Below are 19,448 nucleotides of genomic sequence, written 5' to 3'. Positions count from 1 at the left end.
CTCGTGCAGGATATTCTTGCAGTGTGTATGACAAAATATACATATATACACCTATACACAGAGTGTGTTCCCGGGAAGGTTCGTCTATACGATAAGTGATGTAAACTTATCAGAGATCTTCCCCAAGTTAAGTAGAAGGGCTCCCAAAAAGAACTATGATAGCAGAGGTCATAAAATAAAAATAATATTATACAATTCTAATGCAGAAACAACACTTGATTCCCACACTTGCACAAAGCCACGGGCACACCTCACCTGCTCTGTCTCCAGTGTGGTACTGCATGGTGCCACTTAAGTGTGCATTTGTAAGAGAAGAGCAGCTGTATTTAATTCCTGTCTGCGCCAGATTAGAAAAGTTGAGACCTGGCAAACCAACCAAAGTGCAGCTTGCCTCTGGTGGGAGCTCGGGCCACTCAGCCTCGTTTGGTTGCACTGCGGAAGTGCTGTAAAAACTAAAAAGTGTGCTTGAAGTTGAATCTAATCATCCACGTTGCAGCTGGGAGTCACCTGTTGACATCCAGCTTAATGTCTGTTCCCACACTTGCTCGCTGGTGCTTTGGCTTGTAAGATGTGAGTTAGAGCAAAACACCAAAATTTCAGGGAACCATCGAGCGACTTGGGTTGGAAGGGACCCTGGGATGCGTGTCGTCTGGCCCCACGGACGTGTGCACGTTCAGTCTTACCAGGTGCCTGTGGTAGCCTCTGCTGTGGCTGTGCCAAGGCCGCCTCCGTGGCAGCCCCACGCTGCCCTGCTGCACCAGCGGCCCCGACAGGGCAGCTGCAGGCAGAGAGCTGGCGCCCAGCACACGGGCACTAGGCAGAGGAGAGAGATGGGCACCCAGGGAAGGGTTCCTAGTGTGGGAGTTGAGTCCGATGGTGTCACGTGTCACGGTGCTGAGAATAAACAGTTCCATGCAGGACCCACTACGTGGAGAGCTGGCACCCAGTTAGGTGGTAGCCGTCTGGGGGATAAGAGTCTCAGGGTTCTGAGAGTAAAGTGCTGCAAAGTAGTGGCATCTGGGTTTCTAAATTGTTTTCTTTTGGACAGTTTTGTGCTGTTCTGATCCCGGACAGCAGAACCATCACATGGTGGTGCATCACAAAGCAGTGGTCTGCCTAAGCAGAATGAGAGCCCTTTCTGATATCTGTGTTTATCATTTGCAATTAAATGCCTTAGTCCTGCCATCTCAAAGCACTGGCAACTCGTCTGCTTTGCATTTTTAAAAAGCAGCTCTTTTACAGCAATGCCTTCTTGAGGACATATTGTCCCCACCTGCTCCAAGAGGGCAAGGCCAGAGCTGGCCTGCGCCTGAAAAGGAGAGCCCCAGCGGCACCTTCCGTGGAGCAGATCTGAAGGGGAGCTGCCCCAGAAGCAGCCCTGAGGATCAGCCTGCATGGGCGGCTGCTGCCGGGCAGGACAGGCCCTGTCTGCAGCAGCTCCAGAGGAGGACAGGCAGCAGCAGCATCGTGGGCTCTGTGCTCCCCAAGTGCCATGTGTGGAAATATCCAAGTAATTTTGTCAGGACGGTATCTCTGATAAAAGCAGAATTTATTCGCGATTGCAATGGCGGGCGTCCCGCAAGTAGGAGCGCACCTATGGACACAACATGACAGCCTTTATACCCTGTTATACCACAATTATAAAGCCAGACAAGTACCTTGACTGATTTATCTTGAAAACGAAAAAAAAACCAATACTTGGTACTGAAACATGTAAGTACCAACAAATGGTGGGCAGGTTAAAAGAAGAATATGTAAAAATTGTTATTTTTAGAAGCTTTGACTCACAAAACTACAAGGAATGCTGTAATTCGGCAATAATGAGCTATTTAACATTGTTAGTACAAAATTATTCAAATTAAAGCAACCAGAGCCATTGGAGATGCTCTGAACCTCAGCTGACATCACAAAACTCTCCAGACAGACAGGGACACAAAATAAGAGAGCCTCTGCTCTCTGCCGGCCAGTGTAAGACAACAAACCACTATTTCCCTTGGGACAAGATACAATCAATAGGATCTGCAAAGTAATACTCAGAACAAGACCAGAACAATCAGCCTATTATCATGCAGCGCCAACACAACCATCACAAAAAAATTCAGTCTGAACACAAAACAAAACAAAAAATCAACAAACCTTTGCAGCCATCAGTTAGTTCCCTGTATTCTGAATCCAGCTGATGATGCTCTTCCATGAAGGCAGTCTGGAATCTTCTCAAACTGGGAGGAAAAACGCAGCTGAAAAATTAAGGGCAGAGAAAAACAATCATGAAGAGGTCAGGACTGCTGCTAGTTTTCAAGTTACCCACACAGCATCTAAGATTTCACATCCCTCATTTTTCTGCAAGGACAGCTAACTGCACGTTACACCTTCATGACCAGGGCTGAGGAGCATTAAACAGAAAAGAAGTTTTCCAAATAAATTTCAATTCAAATACCTTTGGGGGAAAGGAGGTTGATTTTTGGGGTACTGATTTAAGAAAAATTTGCACAGATCACAATAAACATCAGCAAGCACTCAAATCAGGCAGAATGCAATAAAATAGACTGGAGCATTAAGATTACATGATATTCCAATACATTAACAAAGCTGACTAATTGCTATTAACCCCATTCAAAACAATGTTTTGTGCATTATCACTGCAATCAAGGTGGAAAAATATGTAGCAGTCTGCTTAGTCTGGTAGTTTCACATATGCACGCAGGAAGACATGACCAGTTTGAGAAAGAAAATATCCTGTCACCAAATGTAAACTTTTCTTCGTTAACAGAAAAGGAGGAGGAGGCATGGAATGGACGTTTGACTATAAGAGTAGGAACATCAAAAATTAAAGCTTTATTCCTATTACAAGCTTTAGTGTTTATGGGAAGTGTTAAAAATCTCCGTGGAGTCTAGCAAAGTGATGGTCTCCATTTGATTTATAGCAAGGAAATGCACAGCACATGACATTTCTTTTTGGACTACAGATCTTAATGACAAGGTAAAAAGGCTGAAGAATGTAATGAAAGCAAAAGTCACAGGAAACTTTTGAAGTAATTTCATCTACTGCTAAGTTTTCAGTCAGATGGCACCATAAGGTCAGGACTAACAGGTTCCGAGAGGGCCCATGGCCTCCTTTCCCCAGTGAAATTCAGACAGCAAAATCCTTTACTTTTAGGACAGTAAGAGTTAGATGTTGAGAACTTGGATCTCCAAACTTAAATGAGGCCTTCGAAATTAACATCACAGAATTTTCCTACACCATGCTTGAAGTACAGACTTTCCCAAAGCACATCCAGATGGCTTGGAGATGTCTCTCAGGCCGTATGTACAAGCACTTGTACTCAAATCCAGCCAAAAGATTTGTGCTCCTCCTCTGACATATTTGACGCAATGAGCCCCAGCAAAGGAGTCACCCACACTCTTGGAGAGCCTCTACTTTTCTTAGGAATCTTCACCAAAAAAAAAAAAAAAAAAAAAATAGCTCCAAGAAGCTTTATCTTAATTCTTAGTCACAAAACATCATATGGTAAAACATGAAAACCCAGTGCTGACTTCAGTAACTTTTAATTTTCCCGGGAAGAGGTTGATGCTATCTATATACACAGCCCTATTTCCACCAAGAATAAAAGAAAGCAGCATTTCCAACTCCCAAGGACTCAGATTCTGCATACAGACATTCCTCTAAGACAGCAATGTTGGAGTGCTTCCTTATTTTGCTCAGGCAAGTTGCTATCTGCAAACCATCACAACACAATCGTATTTCTACTCCAGCAGAAATACTTCTAGGCAATAACAACAGGTTGATAGACTCCAGAGGTCTCATCTGCAGGGTCTGTCCTCTGGCTGTTTATTGAAAACTCTTGACTTTTGTCCACGACGGCTCACAAGAATGGAAGCCCAATCAATTTGGGCAATTAATATAATTAGATTAGAATTAGATTAATAGAGATTAACATACTGGTGAAATTGTGTATGTCACAACAATAATGCAGTAGAATAGGGGTGTCCAACCTTTTGGCTTGCCTGGGCCAAGATATAAAATTCGATAGAGCAAATTCTCAGCTACAAAGCACTATTTTTCAATACACTCACCACCATTAGCTGCGCATTTTCACCAGTGATGAACAGCAGCCTGCATGCCGCACTCATAAAAGCAGAAGTAACCCACAGCTTCACTGCGCTCATCTCCATAAACATTCAGCAAGCATCCATGAATGCCAATGGGAGTCATTTTTTCCACATGATGGAATTCAATGGCACACCTTTGCTCCACCACACACACTTCCATGTCACACACCTTTGTGTCGGACTTCCCCTCCGCTGCCATCTGTCACACGGCAACAACACATAATGGAATATTGGTGGGAAGGTTCAGCCTCTACTGCCATCCCACCAACACCCACCCGCCTGTGATGTCGTGAGCCAACACAGTAAAACAGGAGGCATGGCTTTCAGAGCAGCTCTCATAAAATATATAATATAATTAATATGTAAGTAACAAAGCATATTAATTTTTAATATTTTTCTTAAAACATTAAAAAAAAAAAATGAGAGGTAGGCTGGTCCCTCTGCCACTGCAGTGCTGAGCTCTAGTTTGGCTCGTGGCACAGGGAGCAGCAGTTCCAGCTGGGGCTGGCAGGGTCCCTACACCTACTGGTGCTCTCAGGACTCTGACAGGAAGGAATGTGTTTCCCCCAGCACCGCTTCAGCCCAGAACATCACCACAAGAGCACAAAACAGGGCAGTGCTTTCATCTGTGGCCAGTGGCTTGCAATCCATTCTATAGCCCACTGCTTTTTAAGATATCTCCATTTTTAACAGCAACATAAGAAATAACAGCTATTTAAAACAAGCAGCAGAAAAAGAAGTCTCATTTTCTTCAGATGATTATTACGTGCTTAATGATGGCAGGAAGACTACAGCAAATGTTTTCTGACTCTTAAAAAGAACATTTCCTCTGCAATATATAATTTTGAATTTTAATTTAGATAACTCAGATTTACTGGCAATAAAAAATGCATATTCATGAGGTCTGATTTACTATAATCTTTATTTCTAACATTATACATCTGTGAATACTTGAAGCACTTAAGTTTGTATTCATGGGAATTATGTAGGGATATCATAGAAAGCAATAGATTGACTTGTAAGTAAGAGTTGATAGCAAAGAAAGTCAACCTATTTCTTTTCAGAAAGGCTGTGGCTTGAGATTTGGGATTGATGCCCCCATCTTTAGTTTTAAACAAATTATTTTTCTTTCCTAATCAAGATACAAATGAAAGTCACTGCAAAGGAGTGCCAAAACAAAGATTTTTAGATGCATTCATTCTACTATAGCAAGGGTCTGAGGAAAAAAGTTAACTATATGGCAAATACAAACACAAAAGTTGGCTTCTGTACAAGTGAATGATGCTGAAAGAGGGAAACGCTGGACATGTTATTTTGGCCATCCCATCTTTGCACCCAAACAATCCCTCATGCCGATTTCTAAAAATCCAAGCATTTTCTATGCAAAATATATTTTTCTTCAATATCTCTGCATCTCAAGCTTTTCTGATTTCACCTTCTTTGTCATTCATTGCAGTTTTCTACAGTATAATAAAGATTCTTCTAATAAAACACAATTCACTTCCAAAGGTAAACCATAGAAAGAATCACTTCCAAAGGTAACCCATCACAGAAATCTACAGTAAAACAGTGGGACAAATGCACAATGGGAAAAATAGGATGAATACTGCTTCTGACACATATATTGAGTGAATAAGACAATAAAACTCATTGGTGCACCAAACAGATCCTCTGAGTTTTATACGTACACTCCTTCCAAAAAAAGGAACACAGCTGGACTAGCTGCCCAGGAAAGCTGCTCCCTTGTGAGACAGCAGAACGATGAATACTGGTAATGACAGCCACCAACACAGGAAAGAGGAGAGCAAGCAAGGTGTTCTAAATGTTTTTTTTGTTTGTTTGTTTGTTTGTTTTTTGCTAGTTAATTATCATATTTAGAGGAACTGATGCTAACAGCTTCTTGGTGGGTCTCACCCTTGGCCATGTGACTACCCTAAAAAGCCACTGACCCTGCTACAAACTAGTACACATCAGGGAGCGTTTCCTGTGCTAAAGAAACAGCAACTTTGAATATCGGTTCATTTATCACATACAAGCATCATTCCCTCCTGTCACACTGGCAAGGACGTGTCCTGGTAGCTGAGGATCTCACTGCCATGCTATATCTGCTAAGGATGACTGCTGCTGCTGCTAACCCTGACATTCATTCTGCCTTATTTCTCATCACACAATACAGTTACTGACTGCCTGTTGCACTGCAGTTGCAAGCAGACAAATGGGACAGCAGAGAAAAAGTAAAGGTATGACAGGACATGGATTTTATCTGACCATTGCTAAACTGCAGTGACAAGTCACCAGAATGAAAAGACATTCGAGACGGACACAGAGGCTCCACATGGGAAAGCTCTGATGCAACAAATGTCCAACTTCCTCTGCTGGATGTCTATACTGATACCACTGAAGAACTGGCAGCGAGAGCATGGAGTAATGTAAAGGTTTTAAAGCTAGGAAAAGTACATAGAATGCTCCAAAAGTAATGCCTCCTATTTATTTCCATGGAAACTAGGACAGACACAAGGAGCACAGTAATAAATAATATTTCATCCCTAGTTATACAGCAAATGCACATAAAAGTCATTTTAACAAGCATGCCATGAAGGATATGGACAGGCTGATGCTTTGCTCTGCAGTAACAAGTTTAATTCCACTTCATTCTCTCAAATATATTTAAAACAATGCCAGATTTTAGTTAAAATTTTTCATGGCTTAACTTAAGAGCATGCATGAAGTACTGAAAACATTAGCAAAGAAAAATAAATATTTACATTCCTTAGATTTTTACAGGCAACATTAACTTAAAAGAACCAAGATCTCTGACCTAAAAAGGAATGAAAGCTGCCCAAATAATAAAAGAGAATATTCTGAGTTCAACACATTCTGAGAAACCTCCTCTTGAAGAAGCAGGTTACCTTTTAAAGAAAGAAATATAAGCAAGTAGAAGGAGGAAAGTATTTGCTAATGAAGAAAAATGATTTTGATACAGTTATGATTCAGTGATACAGTGTGAAACATTTCCACAAGCACTTTTATTGGTATGTGCATAAGCAGCTCTGTGGTTTTTGCAGCTAACTGCAGATACAGCATGGTGCAGCACAGCATGACTTCTGTGAGCATTTTTCATCTCAGCACGCAGAAGCAGTGCAGTTACAGCAGTTGCTCCTAATTCTACTTTCCATGAATGACTGCTGTAGAAAAGCAGGGATGCTAAGTATCAACTAACAAAAGTGCTGCAGGTTATCTCAGGAGTTGAAGTAACAAGTGTGGTTCAACATTCATTTAAAAATATTTTTACCTCAAAGCACACAAAATGCCTCAGGCACTCACATGTCCTGAACAAGAAGACAGAACCAAGAACCAACACATTCTCCTGCCAGGCCTCCCTTCCTGTATTCTCTGAAGGAGAATGAGAAGGCTCAGAGGAAACAGGAAAAACATTTATTAGGGATTTGAATCAAGGAAAGAGTCCAACAGCAACAGTAGGCCCTGGGACCCTTGGTTGTCTGGCAGACACGTCAAGGAACTAAGCAGAAATTTGTTTCATTTCAAGGGTTACAACAGAGGAAGACTTCTGCACAACTCAGATCAATGTTCTAACAAATTGGAACCTGACGTTAAATAAATGTAATTATACTGTAGTCCAAACCATCCAAATCTGACAAATGGACTGCAGGAGCACGCAATTCTTTTGAAAGCAAAACAAATCAACAAACCAGCCTCAACAAAAACAGTCCTTTGGAGGGCTACGTTTACATTGCATTTCTGAAAAAAATATATATATTGCCTTACTTCATTTTCTAAACACTTCCACAAGCACACACCATAGCCTTCACTTGTATTTAGTCAATGTAACTTTCAGACACCCCATGCTGAAGCTGCTGCAGACTGTCCGCCCGGCGCCGCGTCTCCGCAAAGCAGCCAGATGGTGAGGTACAAAGTTTGCTCTCTAGCAGCTGCTTGCATTCTACTCCAGTGCACCCCTCAAAAGCACCTTAAGCCTCTCGCACGATAATTACCACAAGACGGCTTGAAAATTTTAGCCTGAATCCGAAATAACACCCCTAAAATTTCAGGAGACGACGCAGCTGAAGCGCACCTCGCGTCCAACACCGACCGTGTGGAGGCGCCTCCACCAGAGGGAGCCGCAGCGCCGGGCTCGCGCCGCTCGTGCAGAAGGCGGGGCGCTGCGATTGGCCCGCCTGCACGTCAATCATCCGCAGCCCCACGGGGCGGAGGGGAGCCCGCGGCGGCGTAGGCGAGCGGTGCGGTGCGGGGCGCATGGCAGCGTGCGGGCGGGGCTCGGCGCCCGGCCGGCCGAGAGCTGTGTAGGGTAAACTCGCGGCGTCGCGCGCACCGCCTCGGGACCCTCCTCCGGCCGAAGGGAGCAGTGAGGCGGCGACGAGGTAAGGGCGCGGGGTCGGAGCAAGCAGCCGGCGGCTCGGGCTTCTCCGCGCCGCGCCCGAATCGCCGGCGGTGCGGAGCGGCACGGCAGGGCACTGCGCTGCGTGCTGCCGCCCGGTGCGGCGCCGAGGCGGGCGGGGACGGGCCCGGGCATGTCCTGTGCGGGCGGCGCGTGCGCGGCCGCCGGGTTCGCTGCAGCTCGTTCGTTTGTCGCTGCAGATGATCGAGACGCTCGTGAGCGGCGATGCCCGCGCGCTGCTCTACCGGCTGACGGCTCTGCTGGAGCAGGAGCTGCGCTGCCAGCCGAAGGGCTCCGGCCTGAGGCTGATCGAGTCCGCCCACGACAACGGCCTCCGAATGACCGCGAGGCTGCGAGACTTCGAAGTGAAGGATCTGCTCAGCTTAACTCAGTTCTTCGGCTTCCACACGGAGACCTTCTCGCTGGCTGTCAACTTCTTAGATAGGTTCTTGTCCAAAATGAAGGTACGGCTGTTTAAAGTATAAGCTCGATAGCTTCTCCTCGCTGCGACCTCACTCCCGTTATTTAGAAGGGCTTGCTTTGCTTTTAGATGATTAAAGGTTAAGCTCCGTCCCCGGATTCCAGTTGCACGAGAGCTTAAAAAATGGCTTTCCCTGGTTGGATTTCAGCAGTGCTAAGAAAGCTGCTTTCTCTGAAGAAGAGAAGGAAGAGGGCATCTGTTCCAACTGGAGGTGCCCATTGGAAACGCAGGCTTATTATTGCTTTAGATCAAGACAGGCTGTTTGGCCTGTTGCACATACACAAGAAGGTGCTGAATTAGCTCTCAGTTTACTGCTGTTTAGTAGTGTCTCTTAGGTGTATCAAGAGTTGGGATACTGTTCAGCATTTATTAATCAGATAAAATTAATAGTTAGCTAACATTCCATTCTTCTGCATGTATTTGGCATGCTGACCTGGGTTATTTGTCTAACGAGACAGGATTACTGCTATTCCACTTAGTCCAAGACAAATGCTAGCTTTTCTTCTATGTTAGTATGTCCCTAAAAAATGAGAAGGTTGGGTGGAGTATAAGACTTCTGAATCCAAAACCTGCCCTTACAAATTCTCTGTGGTTCCCTTTTATATATATATGTACATATATATATCCCAAGAATTTAGTATTTTTTGTTTATATATAAGCGAATATTTACAACACTCTAGGTCCTATACAACCGTGTTTAGAAACTAGTTCTACATAATTTTTTTTACTCCTAAAATAACAAATAATTCGGTACTTGCATATTGAGATGGTTTATCAAAGGCTTCCCTCTTTAAAAGTAACTAAAAACATTGACTTTTCTTTAGGTACAGCCTAAACACTTGGGCTGTGTTGGACTGAGCTGCTTCTACCTAGCTGTGAAGGCAACAGAAGAAGAGAGAAATGTTCCCTTAGCCACCGACTTAATCCGAATAAGCCAGTATAGGTTCACTGTTTCTGATATGATGAGAATGGAGAAAATCGTATTGGAGAAGCTTTCTTGGAAAGTCAAAGCAACAACAGCCTTCCAGTTTCTACAGCTTTATCATTCGCTCATTCATGAGAATTTAAGCTGTGAAAGGTAAAATATCTCAAGCTTATTGTGTTATGGTATGGCTGCAGGTAATCAGGGAGCCTATGCCAGAAAACAGCCAGGGATTATTAGTCAAGTAATTGGCCTTTTGATGTTTAAAAAAAAAAAAAAAAAAGAATAAAACTTTCCTCCTTAATAATAAATGTGAATACTGAGGTGTAATGTTATCTTAAAATGTTTTTTTGTGTGTGAAGTCATTTAGGGAGTATTGTTCTCTAAGTCCCAAAACAAATTTCTCAACAATAATAGTGTAACAAGTTTGTGTCAGTAAAGCCTTTCTGCAAAGATTTCAAAATAGATTTCAGAAAAAGTTCCTTTTGATAGTTAACATTAAAACCCCATTTTTCTGAATGGATGCAGTTCTCCCCCGTAAAACAAGATTTATTTTGGGCATGAAGACTGCCAAAATTTAATGCTTGTTTGACTGAAACACTTCTTCTGGTACAAATGAGGCCCTTGTTTAAATAAAGAACATTCTCACAGCTGCTCTGTTTCCATGGAATCGCAGAGTATCCCAAGTCATAAGAGACCCCCAAGGAGCATCAAGTTCAAGTCCTTGCCTCACACAGGGCCACCCAAAATTCAGACCATATTTCTGAGGGTGTTGTCCAAAAGCTTGAACTCCTTGAACTCCAGCAGCCTGGGGCAGTGACCACTGCCTTGGAAGCCCAATCCATGCCCACCACCCTCTTGTGAGAAGCCTTTTCCTAACACCCAAGCTGACCATTCCATGACGTAGCTCCATGCCATTCTTTCAAGTCCTGTCACCAGAGAGAAGAGTGGTCTTGATAAAGCTTGTGTTTTTGTGCAACAATGTCTCATCTGTTTTTATTACAGGAAAAGATACCTTAATTTTGAGAGACTTGAGACCCAGCTTAAGGCATGTCACTGCAGAATCATGTTTTCTAAAGCTAAGGTAAACTTGAAAGCTAATAGTCAGTGAGGCTAGAGAAACTTTAAAGTTGTAGATCAAAAATGTCATGTTATCTTTCTCTCTCCAGCCTTCTGTTTTAGCACTGTCTATCATGGCACTAGAGATAGAAGAACAAAAACTACTGGAGTTGACAGAGGCATTGGAATTTCTGCAGTTGCATTCCAAGGTATGGATAAAGTTTTCCAGGGTGCAGGAATAAAAATGCATGCGGGGGTTTTCTCACTGGGGGAAGGGGAGTTCTATTGACGTACTGGTTTCTTTTTTTCTTTTTTATATTCCATCTGGCTTGGGATGTTTGGCTTTCTATCTTAAATAGCTAAAAATACACATGTAATTTAAGGATGTAATGAGTTAGTGACATATGGGATTCTGTCTTGCTGTTTAGATAAACAACAGAGATTTGACCTTCTGGAAGGAATTGGTGTTGAAGTGCCTTACAGAATATTCCTCAAGCAAGTGTTCCAAACCAAATGTCCAGAAATTAAAATGGATCGTGTCTGGACGTACAGCACGGCAGCTTAAGCATAGCTATTATAGAATAACACACCTTCCTACAATTCCAGAAACCAGCTCATAATAGGTAACTACTTGTAAAAGCAGTTCTCACAATGTAGAAGTCATTAGCTGTTAACTATTTCAAAGTTTCTTATTCCATATAGGTAACCTGTTGGAGATGTTAACGTAAATGTGGTAGGCCTGTCACAGAGGCTGGTCTGTTCTCATGTTCATGCTTGAGCCTGTGGTGTACCTAAGGAAGTGGCTACCTAATATGTGAACACTGGAAATGGAACTGATGCTTTGATGTGCTCTGGGAGCAGAAATATATTCTACAGACATTACGACCTCATTCAAACTTAAATACGGAGTAGAACTGGTAAAAAAGCAGGGGAAATACTTAGCTTGCTCCTATTGCAGAAAGAATCTAAAAGGAAACAGCTGCCTGTTACAATCTCTCTTGCTCTGGTTCACTGAAGCCACTTACAGACAGCTTCATACACTTTGAGTTGGTTAGCTGTTCATTTAGTAAAGTGAAACTCACTTGGTTATGCATATTGCAGTTGATTAACTGTAGAGTTGCACACTACTTCCTTATCTAGACTTTAACTCTAAAGGCTACAAAACTTTAAAAGTTGTCTCTTCTGTGTTAATGTCTGTCTTATGCTTTATTTTATTCTCGTAGAAATCCCTTTACTTAGTTGATTGTTCATTATGGGTTTTTTTTGTTTGTTTTACAGGAGTACAATAAAAGGAGAAAACCAGCCTGAAACTTGTTCATAGACAGATGAAGGTTCAAGAAACATCTTAATAATGAAGAACTTGACTTTTGCAAGAATATATAGTGGTTCAGACTAGAATTCCTTGCAGCAAATGTTGTTTTCCATGACTATGATACCTAACGTTAGCTTTTGGTCTTACTAGATGATTTACTATTTAAGCAGTAAAATATCACAATACTGATGAAAAGAATTTAATACCTTATAGTTTGTAGAGCAGCTTGTGTAATCTAACCATGTTTTACAGCAAGTGCAGGTGCAAAATTATATATTAAATGGAAAAAATTGGTTCACTTTCCAAAGACTACTTGACACTAGGTAAACGTATGCAGTAGCACAGTGCTTCAGTTTCTCAGACAAACTAAAGACCACCTTACTCAGCATTGATAGAATAACAAATGCTCATCAGTCCAGCTGACAGGCTGTTTGGATAGCAGCACACACCTGTGTTCTTACAGGGTAGGGTGCTCACCTTTACCATGGACACAAACTGAAAATAAGGTTTTGTGGTGCCTGTTGTGTAGTCATTAAGAATGCATCAGTAACATCGGTATTATATAAGAGGTGTGGTTTGCTGAGATTATGGGCAAGTGTGTGGTAACTTCATAATACCTAGTGCTGGCTGGGGAGAAAACACCACAGCATCTGCTCCAAATTGGGCATCAGTTTGCCAGGATTCCACTGTACAAGAAGTAAATGCTGATACTGAACAAGAGGGACAAGTACAGTCAGAAATGTTCAGGCTTCACTGTGCTGCTACCTACAGGCTACTCAAGATTAGGAAAACGTGAAGACTTGCAACCATAGTCTGTTTGACAGCTTACTAAGTAAAATTGCTGATTTTCCCTGAAGACTAAGTCAGTACTTGAGGTGTATCATGCTGCTGGAACTAACGTGAAAGTGAACATGAAGAATATGTTATTGTATGTAAGATGGATGAGGATTTGGGGGAATGTTGCTTATGACTCCTTGAGTTCTGTTAAAAACCGGTTGTTGTATGAATGGAGTCAGTGGAGAAGGAAGGAATCTGCATGTCTGGAATACTCTGTGGACTTACCAGCTAGCCTGCCAAATCCATCTCCTTTATGGTAATAATGGATGAGGAGATAATTCTTCACTTCTCTCAAACTAGTTAAACTTCTCACAGAAAACTACATACCAAAGCTCCATACTGGACAAATCAAGCTTTCTCATAAACTCATGGGAATGGTTATGCTGCATAGTATTGAATTGCATTTTCCATCCACCAGTGCAATATATGCATTGTGCTGAAAGGAACACAAGTGATGTAGACAGATGGGCAGTCAGCCTACTGGGAGATTGCAAGATGCAGCATGCAATTGTGCTGGTATTGTCGTGTCTCAAGATATGTACCTTTCAATTAAACATTGAAATGCAAATAATGAGTAACTTTTTTTTTTTTCCCAGTGTATTACAAGACATTTTAGTAGGAAGCCCACAAAGCTGCTTACAGCTGAATGCTGCCTGGTCAACTTCAGTGCAAGACATAAGAGACTAAGGATGTAGTTTAAGGGGTTGAAGCTGCAATGGGAAAGGCTAGAAAAACAAAAAGAAAAAAGAAAGCTTAATGAAATTATTTCAGCTTGGCTTGGTTTGTTTCGGTGTCTCAAGCAATTTGGTGCACCCAGACTGCCAAAAGACTACACTGTATGAATTTCACTTCAAATACCTGCCACTCCGCTTCTAACAGTACACAGCATCTACTTCTGTGCATTGTAGTAAATATACAAATGGTACTTGAAGGAGGAACTCACACTCCTAATTCCAAGGTTTCAGTGTTTGGATTGAGCTGAGCATTACAGAGTGACTAGATTAAAGTTTAGCCATCTACTGTGCCTAACACATCCATTAAAAGCAGTTTGTCCTTTGAACTATCTGACCTTATCTTGCATTAGAGGTATGAAAGAATGCCTGTAGGGTGGCCTCTACCCATTTATGTAAGAGCAATTTGAATGACTGCTCAGTATTATTTCCCATAAAGTAGGTCACTGTGTAACTATCATACATCCAACTCTATCATCTGTCACATCTTTCACGGTTTATTTAGGAAGCAAGGGATGGAATCCCAGCAAGATGGAACACAAGCCACCATCTGGTGAGGTATTAACTGCAAATTGAGTGGACTCCAATTCAGGAAATAAATCACAGCAGACAATAGAAGCAGCAAACCAAATAGTTTAAACTTGTCCTCCTAGAACAACTGCAAGCTATAATGGCTGAACACATGCTTTATAAAGCAGAAAACACCACTTCATGAAGAAGAAAATATGAGAAAACATGGTTTTGAAAGAATATACAGTAAAACTATCTGTTCATGCAGAGAAGCATCAGATGCTAGTCTGAATTTCTGTAAGCAAAAGATATAGAATCATTCCTGTATAAACAACTGCATCTGCTGTAAAGTAAAATATTCTTGCACTGAATAGTATGTCAGCACTTTGAAGCAGCATTAACAGTTATTTATTATCTCTGTTCTCAGTTCTACCTTTTGCAGCAGTCTCACTCATTCCTTAGCTACACTATCTACCTTCTAAAGCAGGACTGTGGTAAAGATACATCTGATAACAAACTGTACTTTGGCTTGCACAGGAAGGCAAATTTTCTAAAACCCAAGCATGGTGTTTGGACCTACTATATATTTGTGTAAGGATTACATGGGCAGAAGAAGAATACTTGGTTATTTTATGAGAACTAATTGCTTGCTTGCTGGTACAAGAAAGCCCTCTTCCAGGTATCATTTCATTTTTGCCATACGCCAACTGATGCTGTGGTAAAAGTCATGTTCAATAATATGATGGACAGCAGCTGGCAACTTACCACCAGTGAGCTGTCTGCTTAGGACCTAGCTGTAGGCAGTATTTTCAGTGTTCAGAACACAGTAGGATTCAGTGATCACATTTTATCTTCCTGTTAGTCAGTTTGCCACAGTATTTGTCCTGCATAACACAGTTGGAGGGCTTTTCACCTGTATCACTGTATTATCACCTGTATTATCAGGTAGAAAATAAGAAATTGGCACATGTGAAGTCTTATATCATTCAATAGCTAAGTTTAAGATGTGACCATTAAACTACCTACCAAAATGTACAGCTGCATGTTCTTAGATTTGTAAAAACAAAACAAAACATTGCGCTGTGTATCAGATGAAATATATCATTTTTTTATTTAGGGACTTACTACTCCTTTCAGAAGTTGCTATATTCTCTTACTTGAAAATTTCATGTATTACGATATTACACTCACACAATTATTTATATCCAGACTATCTGACTTCTCAGTTTTCTCCAATCACTGGTAGCAGGCATTCCTCACTAGTATTATATTTGGCAGTGCAGCGGATTGTAAAACCTCATTTCAGGCAAAATCCAGTAGTTTTCTTTATTTAAAACACTCTTAAAATAACACTCACAGATTCTTACAGGGCTGCTATGCAGCAGAATTTCAATAAGCCTTCCTGATATTCTTCCATGTCGCATGTTAAATAAAAGCATTAAGTATCTTGCTTATAGGGTCCATTTTCAACAGTGAACAAGATATTCTTGCATAGACAAGTGGCACATTTATCTCACTAGTTCACTGTGGTGAAAGATATGTTCTGCTTCCATTTGTTATTTTCTGTGTACACTCTTCTGCACTTAATTCCTTTACCATTAGCAAGTTACTAGAAAGTTAATGTTACAAGGTAGCTACTAACACTTCCTCTTCACTCTACTAGAAGAGACCTCCTTTCTCTTCACTGAAGTGATTACTTGCCAACAATCTGCTGGATAGATCACTGAAGTCTTCACCAGTTATACATTCCAGTCCTCCAGTGTAATTTGTGATTGCTCCCAAGGAACACAGTTGCAAACAGTTCATTTTTCAAGGCTAGAGAAGTCTGGTCCTCCTTTGCTGTAATTTCCAGAAATTTCTGCCCCGCTGAAGTCAAATCCAGGGTTCTGACAGAGACAAAAATTTAGTATAAAGATTATTCTTAACAGAACTGATATAAAGAAAAAAATAAAATAATGTTTCTTTTCATATTCTACCACTCTAACAAGGACATACAGGTACAACTTGTTAACTGGATTACTAACACTGAAATTCTTTTGCCAGGCGAATGCGTTAACCAACATTAAATTGCCACAGTTCAGTTGCCCACTGCTGAAATTCCTCTGTAATGCCATTCTTCATCAGGCAAGCACTTAGATTTCCTAGTGAAGAAATATTAAGAAAACTCTAAGAAAATTCTCTGGCTTTTCACATGCCTTGAAATTACAATTTTAGAGGAAAAAAAAAGTACCCCCATGCTAGATAAAAACTCAGATATAAATTGTCATCTTTGTTGTAGTGCTGATTCATCTATTAAGTTTCTGAAAGAGCAGAGCTGAATAGGAAGAGCTGGGTACTAGAGGTGTGTCAGAATAACTTAAGCAAGTTTAGTCAAAGGGCAGAGCAATTTTGAGTTAACTAGTTTCAGTCACCTGATGTTATATACAAACTATTCAACAGAGTAAGATGTTAGAAGTTTATTATACATAGAGCTATGTCATAGTTCAAGATAATAACAGAAATATATGTATGCTATCATTAGTGAAAAGTTGTTACAATTACGGATCAAAACCTTAAAACACAACCCTGCAACTCGCTTGATTTTTCACAAATTCTTCACACAGGCTACAGACAGAAGAGCCTCCTGAAAGCACACTGACATACTGAGTGTTTACACATCTCTGTCTTGAAGTACCATCTGTTTCCACGGCACTACACCACAGAACAATTTTACTCAGCTTTCGTGACCATAACCCATATCTGCAAACACCAAACACAAGCAGTAAGTGGGGGCCTTTGACTTGCCTCTCTTTGGAATCGCTCCAGCGTAAGTTTCCTTTGCATTTGGTCTTGTACCCAAGGATCAGCAGCGTATTCATTTTCTAACAGAGATGTCCAGCAATTTCCAGCATCTCGATTAGTCTTCATCAGAACAATTCGTATCAGTTTTCGGTCTTCTATTGAATGAAGAAAAAAGAAAACAACCATTAGTGCCCTGTGTGCCAGGCTTTTTGTTGCTGTGCTGAATTCACCACCAACATGCCAAAGCACAGGAATTTTTCTGAGATAGTTTAAGTTCTTAATGTCAAACGGGGTTACTAATAAATAAAAATATGAACAGGAAGCAAAGATAACCTGTACAGCCACACCTCAGTTTCTGACCTACAAAACCTAACAGTCGTTTTGTGGAACCATTATGGTGCACCTCTATTCCAAATAAAACCTTTGGGGGAGGTCTGTGATGGAGAAAAGATTTAGGGTCACACATAGGATGAGATATAGGTCAGCCAGGGGAATAACCAAACATTTAAAGCCAAGCTCTACAGAAGGTTATTACTTGTAAAAGCCACCATTACTATGATGAGGAGTCGCTGTCAGTCATTTTGCACTTAGGATTTCTGATGGAAATCCATCAGAAAATAACATGAATATGTACAGTCATTACGTATGGCTTTCAAAAATCAAAGCATTGTGAACACTTTGCAGTATTTATCAAATAATTAGAGAGGCTTTTTGCTCTTTATGTTTAAGCACCATCACCTGATTTTTTAATTGCTTTTTGATGCTTTTGGACTGTAGGTGTTGTCACCTATCCCAGAAATATAATGCACAAATTAGAAGGGAAAAAATAAGAAAAATAAAAGTTGCAGAAGCACACAGCTGTACTGCTCTAACTTTGGAGTGTACGTGCAATCAAACTTTTAGCAATCTATTTCCTGAGAAGCGAATGTTCATTCCCAGGAAAGTGTTCCTAAGCCATGGGATACTGCGTTCCCACACCTGCACTTTTGCATTACTATTAACTTCAGACTTGTGCACTACCTTAGTTTCTTAGCATGGCAATACGACTGTCCCTTCATACAACTACAGACTGAAATAGAATAAGAAGAAACAAGGAAGAAAATGAATGGGAGGGGGCGGTGCTGATAAACTCTTCTGCAGCACGTTTTGTGTTCTACCACCCCCCAGATGTCACCTCAGATAAAGGTCATTACCTAAAGTCCACGTTCCTTCATCAGCTATCGTAGAGTCAAAAAGTTTACCCTGCAAAGACATTGACAGCATTACAGAACAGGAAAAGCAGCTCAGCCACAAGCTCACCTGTAATCGTACCGCCGTACGCACTGCTAGCCTGACTGTGTTCCACCTCAAAGGAGAAGGGCACCAATTCTCTGCCCATGTGGGCTTGAACATTATCAGAGACATACTCGTTTACTGCACGTTATTTATTTATTTATTTTAACGGAACATTTGATACATAGAACCGCCCATCGGCGTGCCGGTGTCTCACCGCACAGCTCAGGGCGCTCTGGAGTCGTGCCGCCCGTAGCGAATCTGCCGACAAAACCTCAGGGCAGCGCTAAGGCTACGCCGGCCCGCAGTGCACCGTAAGGCCGCAGCCACACGAACCGCCCCTCCCAGCCCGCCGCTACCTGCAGCACCTCCCGGCCGCATACGGACAGCGCCACGCGCCGGCTCTGCAGGCTGCAGCTCACATCCTTCGCCCGCGTGCCCGGCGGCACCTGCACCTCGATGAACACCTCCTCCAGGGTCTGGTACCAGCGGCCCCACGGCGTCCCGCAGGGAACCACCCCGCTCCGCTCCTCGAACGGAGCCGACATGTGACACAACGGACGCCGACCACCCGTTCCGCCCCGACCCGGAAGTGAGGCACCGCGCGTGCGCACAGCCCCACCACCCTTCTCTTTCCGATCCCTTATTCTGCAACGCGCATGCTCCAGAAAAGGAGCGCTGATTGGCTGAGCCGGCCCGGAGCTGGAGGAGCCGATTGGCCGCCCGCAGCGCGTGGCGGCGAACGTTGATGCCTTTGAATGCGGGGAGTGGCGCGCGGCTCTGTCAGCAGCCATGGCGTCCCGCAGGGCTCCGCTGCGGCGCTTCAGCGACGAGCCGGGTACGTGCGGGGTCCCGCCGTGACGCTGTGCGTGCTGCGGGGTGGCGGTGGGGAGCTTTGTGGCTGAGCGGGAGTTCAGAGCCCCTTGGCGCTGCGTTGAGTCGCCGCGTGCATCTGCGGAGCGGGTCTGGGTGCTGCGCTGTGCTGCGCTGTGCTGCGCTGTGCTGCGCTGTGCTGC

At 42.5% G+C, this 19,448-nt stretch overlaps 3 protein-coding genes and 1 long non-coding RNA gene across 9 annotated transcripts in view; 2 read left to right on the top strand and 2 right to left on the bottom strand.

The window, feature by feature from the left end:
* The window catches only part of LOC122185150, a 254,379-nt gene extending 246,144 nt beyond the window's left edge, over nt 1–8,235 (bottom strand). For 3 of the 4 annotated variants that reach the window (XR_006180761.1, XR_006180760.1, XR_006180762.1), the window contains exons 1-2: nt 8,124–8,210; nt 2,137–2,237 (exon numbers count right to left, since the gene is read on the bottom strand). This is a non-coding gene — a long non-coding RNA (uncharacterized LOC122185150). Of the gene's footprint in view, nt 1–2,136; nt 2,238–8,123 lie in introns of all 4 variants that reach the window. The other variant, XR_006180763.1, reaches the window with a different exon arrangement.
* A 167-nt stretch (nt 8,236–8,402) lies between these two features.
* On the top strand, nt 8,403–13,706 carry CCNG1 (cyclin G1). 2 transcript variants are annotated; one of them, XR_006180765.1, is made up of 8 exons: nt 8,403–8,510; nt 8,728–8,991; nt 9,833–10,086; nt 10,936–11,014; nt 11,100–11,198; nt 11,418–11,612; nt 11,692–11,906; nt 12,268–13,706. XR_006180765.1 is itself a non-coding variant. In XM_042880711.1 (7 exons), the coding sequence occupies exons 2-6, from the start codon at nt 8,728–8,730 to the stop codon at nt 11,607–11,609; spliced, it is 888 nt and encodes a 295-aa protein (XP_042736645.1). In that variant the 5' UTR covers nt 8,403–8,510; the 3' UTR covers nt 11,610–11,612; nt 12,268–13,706. The 2 variants fall into 2 exon arrangements, 1 of the variants encoding a protein (XP_042736645.1); XM_042880711.1 differs by lacking the exon at nt 11,692–11,906.
* Nucleotides 13,707–15,466: 1,760 nt separating this feature from the next.
* On the bottom strand, nt 15,467–19,026 carry NUDCD2 (NudC domain containing 2). Its single transcript, XM_042880712.1, has 4 exons — nt 18,792–19,026; nt 18,354–18,402; nt 17,164–17,315; nt 15,467–16,265 (listed from the first exon to the last, which is right to left on the bottom strand). The coding sequence occupies exons 1-4, from the start codon at nt 18,978–18,980 to the stop codon at nt 16,182–16,184; spliced, it is 474 nt and encodes a 157-aa protein (XP_042736646.1). The 5' UTR covers nt 18,981–19,026; the 3' UTR covers nt 15,467–16,181.
* A 194-nt stretch (nt 19,027–19,220) lies between these two features.
* Nucleotides 19,221–19,448, top strand: part of HMMR (hyaluronan mediated motility receptor) — a 13,103-nt gene continuing 12,875 nt past the window's right edge. For both annotated transcript variants that reach the window (XM_042880680.1, XM_042880679.1), the window contains exon 1: nt 19,221–19,270. In XM_042880680.1, coding sequence (XP_042736614.1) covers nt 19,225–19,270 — 46 coding nt within the window. In that variant the 5' untranslated portion in view covers nt 19,221–19,224. The remainder of the gene's footprint in view (nt 19,271–19,448) is intronic.

This window comes from Lagopus leucura, unplaced genomic scaffold, assembly GCF_019238085.1.
Source record: "Lagopus leucura isolate 7727_CA_CO unplaced genomic scaffold, USGS_WTPT01 Super-Scaffold_100027, whole genome shotgun sequence".
In the NCBI taxonomy this organism is placed as follows: Eukaryota; Metazoa; Chordata; class Aves; order Galliformes; family Phasianidae; genus Lagopus; species Lagopus leucura.
This window is presented reverse-complemented; position numbering and strand designations above follow the sequence as displayed.